This window comes from Indicator indicator, chromosome 1 (assembly GCF_027791375.1).
Source record: "Indicator indicator isolate 239-I01 chromosome 1, UM_Iind_1.1, whole genome shotgun sequence".
Lineage (NCBI taxonomy): Eukaryota > Metazoa > Chordata > Aves > Piciformes > Indicatoridae > Indicator > Indicator indicator.
In genome coordinates, this window is record NC_072010.1 from 81,813,008 (window position 1) to 81,819,804 (window position 6,797).

Below are 6,797 nucleotides of genomic sequence, written 5' to 3' on the forward strand. Positions count from 1 at the left end.
AAGAAAAATCACAACTAGGTTAAAAGCCCCATCAGGCTTCAGTGGTATAACTACTGCACACAGTACACATATGTACCCTGAGCAGTTAGGGAGGAATAGGTTTAAATGCCTTATCTTCTGCTTTTTGAGGAACTAATAATACTGACTGTATTCCCAGGTCTAGGTTACAATACTCTCAGTGCACAGCAAGCTCATGCAGCTTGAGGCCTCCTGTCAGAACCAGGTTTTACTCAATCCCACACAGAGGCAGCAGCTACAGAACTGACAGTGTTTCATGTCACACCACACAGGCACACTGATGGCAACTGTGGTGTTCAATATTCATTTGGGATGAATCATCTTGCATGCCTGTAATAAAATGCCCAGTGCCCAACATCTTCACACTTGCTGCCCTTAGCATATGGGTTTAGAGGAAACAAACAGTTATGACATTCATCTGTTGCAGCTGACGAAGTGGTCCACAGGAGCAAAGAGAGGATTGTTGTTTGGTTGTTTATGATCTGGCTATCTGATGATGAATACTGCATTAGGAGCAAGGCTGGCAAGAAAATGGGGAAGGGTGAGAGCAACCAAACAGGTTCCTTCTATCTCTCTTTGCTCCCTTCTTTAGCCCCTTTGCTCCCACTGCAGAATCTATTGTGCATGTAAAGTGCCATCTGGGTTTCCCCCTCCCCCTTGTCACCATATCATGTGGCACATATGTCTAGGTTTTGTGTTTTCATGAGGTCACTCAGACCAGCATGAGTACGTTCTTCGACTGTTTTTCAAAGCCCCCCTATTTAGAAACCAAATCCTATTCATTAAAACCTAAATCACTAAGCCTGACAAATTATTATCCCTGGAATATCGCGTGTCCCAGATTCTCCCTGGGCTGGACCTCTCTTCCTACAGTCGTATTCTTCAGGGTCTTACTGTTTTCAGGGGATCTGAAACAGCAATAAATTGCTTGAAATAGGAAAAAATACATATCCCACTAAAAATCTTTAAACAGCCTAACAGCCCTGATATGACTGTGTGAGTCTAATGTTTGAAAAATTTGGTTATATAAGAAAAGGACTTTTTTTCAATTAGTTGTAATGAAAAATACATTAATCTGTGATGCATCAAATGTTGTAAGTTCACTGTGTAAAATGAACTTCACTAAAAGTTGAATAAACTGCACATTAATTCACTCCTCGCATTGCACTTGAGCAGCTTAATTTACACCATCGCACACAGCTGTGTTTTAAGAGAAGTATTTTCCTTCTATTTTGGATTATCGTATTCTTGTCTGTTTAGAGTTTAAAAGAAATCACTTTTAATTGCTTCATATATGATGAAAATAACAAAGCCCACTGCCTTTCCTGAGCATGAGGTCTTCTTTCATTGAGAGCACATTAGTAGAGAAGAGCCAATTAAAAGGAACCTTTAGTGCAGCTGCTCAGGCTGGTTTTCATTATTCCTCGGCTCAGCACATGCAATCTGAACGTCGTATGTATTCATATAAGGAAACTATATCCCACTGTAAAGGCTTTCTTCCATCCTCCCATGTGTAACTGGTGAATTCACCGTGGCCATCAGCAGTTTGGGTTGGGTTTTTTAGGGAGGGGTGGTGGTTGTTGGGGCTTTGTTTTGTTTTGTTGGTGGGGGGATGGTTGTGTTGTTTTGGTGGGTTTTTTCCCCCCTTTTTTTTTTATTTTGCAACTTAGTAATATTTCTCATCGTTAAATAAAAAGGGAAACTTCTTGTCTCTGTTAACATGCATCAGGATCTATATCCTTCACTGCTGATGGAAAACGGCATTTCGTTTTTCTTATTTATTCCACCTCAGTAAATCTGCCTGCCCAGTCCTCACATTTTGATTTAATTTAATGCCTGCAAGATAAACCCTGTCATTTGCAATAATTTGTAAACCTTCATCTTTAAAATGCATCCAATCTGTCCTGCAGCCCTGTAAAGTAGCTGTTAAACATTTTCCTTGAGCTTGCTCATGGTGCTCTCCTCTGATAAGGCCTGCTGATACACAGAATAAAGCTGACTTATTTCTTATCTCCATCGACATGGATGTTGTTCCATTTCCAATTAAAAAAACTGGGGCAGCAGCCACTCATCTGGGTGCAGAGAAACAAATGTCTGATAAACACTGAACCCATCAGATGGGCAGCATAAGTGCCTGAATCAGGCTAGGGATTCACAAAAATAGTTATTAAAATATAAAGCTGGAATTTATACACAATTTAGTGAACTTTAAAACTCATCAATAATTTTTTTTAATTAATCAGTAATTATTCATAAAACACATCAGCTCATGTCAATTGCCTCAGCTTATGCTGCAATCCAAAACATCTGGCCACCCACACTTGCCACTGTGATGGGAAAAACAAACCAGTACCTGCATGACACCACTGTTCAGATGTGATCACCTTAACTGCTTGAACTGAAAACAGATCTTGCTGCTCATCCCAAGTGCTCACATAGCATTGCTCACCAAGACTCCCAAGTACAGGGAGTCTTGTATATAAACAGCAAACAACCCTAGCCCCACTTCCTCCCAATCTGTACAATTACAGGACAACACTGAGGAGGTCCTTGCAATAAAATACATAACTCAGAAATGCATAGTTTAAAATTGTTGTAAAGGAAAAAAGTCTCTTGGCTTAAAAGTGCAATTTGCTATTAGTTAAATGCTGCCATTTCCTCCACAATTTGGCAGTGCAAAGCATGCTGTGTGTAAACCTGAATATCCAAAGTGAAACCCTCAGGATCTTCTCAACATCCCCAAACCTCTTCTCATATTAGTTTACCTCCTTGGGCTCTGTAATTAATTAATTTCTGGAATGATGAGTTAAAAGACTTTGTGATAGTACTTCAGTTACTTTGAGCTGTGGCAGCTGCCTTGCTATCAATGGATCTAGGGCACCTCATAGAGCACAGCCATTACACTAAAACCAGGTGGGATCTCAGGAGAAGAGGCAAATGTCGCAAGCCTGGCAAACATGTAAGGTAGAACAAGCAGAAGGCCCAGTCCAGACAGTAAATGGACACATTTTTGAAGGGCTCAGTTTCTGGTTTATACCCCAAAATGAAGCAACAGTATTCTCATGGAGGTTTTTTTCACATCAAGGAAAAGCTCATTTTTCTCCATGAGAGCCGCTTGGGAAAGCCCTTTTTAAAACTGCCATTTCAGAGGTACCTGCTGCTGCCCACTGACCCCATAAAAAAATCCAACTGGGCTCAACAGCCTTAGCGCTTCGGAAAATCTGCCCCCCAACTGAATATGCCTCCTACACCCCTGCTTCACAGCACTAACTTTGCAGGGGCATCTGAGCTATTTATTTTGCTGTTGAAGCTAGGAGCGAGATCGTTTCAGCTTCCTACATTTTAATTTACTGTGAAATATATTGCGAATTGAAGTGAATAGAAATAAAGAGCATAATGCGAGAGACCATGTGTTACCCTCAGAAACGAGAACTGGCAAGAACAAAGCCTTGGACTCTTACATACACATACCTGTGAAACCAACCTAAAGTATCAAATTATCACAGAAAAACAGGAAATCGTGGTAAAATTAAGATAGGCAGGTCCCCTACTTGCATCCTATGAAGGCAACAGATCAACCACATCGACTTGCTAACGGATTTACTGTTCTACATGTTGTGCTTTCATCCTTGCCAAAATAAAAGGGAAGCCATAAACTTATCATGAACACACTCAGCAACACATTTCATTTTGCACAGCTGCTAATGCATACAGATAACCTCTTTTGGTGTTTACTTTACATGAGTTCTATCAATTTAAAAGAAACTCATAAATCAGAAGAAAAGATTCCTGTAATTTTTGAAGAATGATCTATGAGTTCAAGGTGGGTTTATAGCCAAGGTATTTAGAACATTTTGTACATTAAATACTTAAAACCTGCAGTGAGGTGGGTTGTTGTCCACATACACTAATGGCTTTCAGAGTTTAATCTCTCATCAGTGGACCTCCTTTTGTGAAATCCCTAAGGGATTATGTAGTACTATGTCTAATCACTTGACAGATTTCATTTACTTGAAACTGAAGCTAGGTTTGCATCATGCAAAGTCTGTAGAAGGAATCAGATTCAAAGCAGGAAAACAAAATCTGGTACTGGACAGTACTGGGATTTATCTTTACATTCATATCTGAACTGTTTAATGGTAAATGAAATAGTTCTACTTGGGAATACATGCTAGTTGTGTATCAACTGCATATGCCTGTCAGATAAAGTGGTTATAAATGACACACAACTGGTTCAACAGTATACTGACTCACATAAAAAGGCAGTAGACATTTAAATAATTTTGTTACTGCTGTGTAATTTAGTAAAAAAATATTGCTATGATTTGTACAGCAGCCTGCTACACCAAGGAAGGACATTTAGTCAGCATAAATCATACAATGCAGAAACAAAACAGTCCTTTACTGGTTGAATTTGCCCTCTGAAGTTCAGCACTGCACCCCAAACAAATCACCTGTGAGGCTGGGATGAAGGCTGGGATGAAGGAAGCACCTCTCCTCCTGTGCCGCTGTCTCCCTACTGCAGAAGCACTACCCTGAAATCGTTCTCTCTATTAAGCAGCAATTCTCAGCGATTAACACATCCTGAAACCTAATGTTGTGAAACTCATTGCATTATTCCCTGCTATCATAGTGCAAGTGGATGTCTACATAAACAAATTTGCCAGAAGGCACCACAGAAAAAGGAATTTAAAATTAAGAGAAGCAATTGGTACCAAGCTAACTACACAAAGACTGTGTAATATTGTAATTTATCAGATGTTATTATAACCTACATCTTCCACGCTGCATTGTAAAGCCTTGCTACGCAGCCAGTCTTGATGAAAACACTGGATTATATCTCTGAGAACAACATGCAAACACACAGGCAAAGGCTACCTCTGTAAACCAAATTTACCAAAATCTGTCAAAGACACAGCAGTAACAAGACTTCTTTTGCAAACACCATTTTAGGCAGGGTTAGGACATATTCTGAGCAAATACAGACACAGACAGAAAGATTGCTGCTTTATTAATTTGTTGTCAAGCCATGCAGGAAAAGACGCCTAGAAGCCCAAAGATGCAGTAAAGATTGTTTAAGAGCTATTAGAAAAAGTGACAAAGCTAGCCTAAACCTCTTTAAACCCCCTGAATGAAAAGATTTAAACAAGCTATTGTTAGACCCCTGGGTACCTTTTTTCTCTTGGCTTTGTTCTGCATTTTCCTCCGCTGCAGTTTCCATGGCTGGCTTCATACCATCCACCAAAAATGCCGCCCCCCCTCCCCCCCCAGCAAGCACTTTTTCTCTTCGCCTTCTTTCTCACTCCCTTCCGTCTCCTATTTACGGCGGCAGTGATTGAGCGGCTCTGTTCTCCCCTACAGTAGATTACAGTCCTTTCCAAAACGCCAGAAAAGTCTTGTCAGCTTCAATTTCGCTCCGCTGACTGGTCCACGAGAAGCCGTGCCAGCGAGCGCTCAGCCATACGTCACCGCGGTCCCCAGCTATAAAATAGCCATCCTGCGCCTGACCGTGCCCCAGCTCGCCGCGTCGTGGGGACCAGCATCACCAGTTCGTGTCTCCTTTCCCTCACCCTCCATTCTCCCCCTCTTTTCCCATCTCCCAAGGCTCCCGACGAATGTTAATCAATTCTCCGGGTGGTGAATGGATTGGTGACATCGGGAGGGGAGATGCAGGCAAGAAAGAAAGGACTCCCCTGAACACCGTGGGGTGAGCCCCCCAGCCACCGTCTCCAAGGGGAGTGCACGCCAGCACACAATTGCAAGGCTCCCCTTTCCCATGGGACCTCGGTATTATGCTTCGCATTTTGATTTATTCCACATGCCCTCTGCTCTTTCAAGGGGCGGGGGGCGATGGGTCTGTTCTCTCTGTTTGCTTTCTTTGCTGAGTAAGTTCCGCTCACCCACAGCAAAAGACCGTGTGTGAAAGAAGCATGAAAGCAAAAGTGGGCATATATATATTTACACACATTAAAAAAATATAATTATTTCTCTGACTAGCAAGCACGATGGAAAAAAAAGCACAAAGAAATCCAAGCAAGCAGGAAGCGAGCAAGCTCAAGTGTCCCAAAAATGAACATGCAATACTTTGAAGGATAACATTTTTAAGAAAACACAGCTCAGATTTTAAAAAGATGTCTGCTATTACAAACCTAAAGCCATGCTTAGAACTGAGTGCAGAGTTGCTGGTAACCACATGTTTGATTGCTCCCCTAAATCCAGACTGCAGCACAATCTAACAAGCCACAACCTGGCTCTGGGAGCAACAAAACGAGGACATGTCTACACTGCACAGCATGAGGTGACTTTAGGTTTCCCCAGGTTGTTCTGAGCAGCACCATGCTGGGAAGCCACAGAGCTGGGCAACACCACGTAGGGGTATTATTCACCTTCTAAACCCCAAGATAACAGTCATATGTAAGACTGTACTGTACTGAGGCTAATTAACCTTGCCTATCACTTTGCCTGTCTCAATGGCCTCGCAGAGTGCTACACTGTACAGGGCAGACATGCCCAAAGGCACCCTTTTTGTGTGTGTAGGATGATGGAGCAACCATGGAGTAATGGCCTTTGTGGTCTGGCAGGCTTCGCTAGTCCAGGCACTGCAGCGGATTCTTCAGGCTGCAAAGACACCTCGCAGATTCAGCAAATGCTGGGGATGTTAAAACCTACACAATGCATCTTCTGTAAAACAGATTCAACCAGGAGAGTGGGAAGAGGGAAGCAGTCCAAAGACTTGTAGCTGCAATTCAGCCTCTTCTGGTTGAAGTTATTACACCCAC

At 42.1% G+C, this 6,797-nt stretch overlaps 1 protein-coding gene across 4 annotated transcripts in view; it reads right to left on the minus strand.

Annotated features, from left to right (window-relative positions):
- Positions 1-5,251, minus strand: part of GPM6B (glycoprotein M6B) — a 29,626-nt gene extending 24,375 nt beyond the window's left edge. For all 4 annotated transcript variants that reach the window (XM_054388891.1, XM_054388877.1, XM_054388893.1 and 1 more), the window contains exon 1: positions 5,191-5,251. In XM_054388891.1, the coding sequence (XP_054244866.1) occupies positions 5,191-5,251 (61 nt within the window). The remainder of the gene's footprint in view (positions 1-5,190) is intronic.
- Between the last annotated feature and the right edge of the window lie 1,546 nt (positions 5,252-6,797).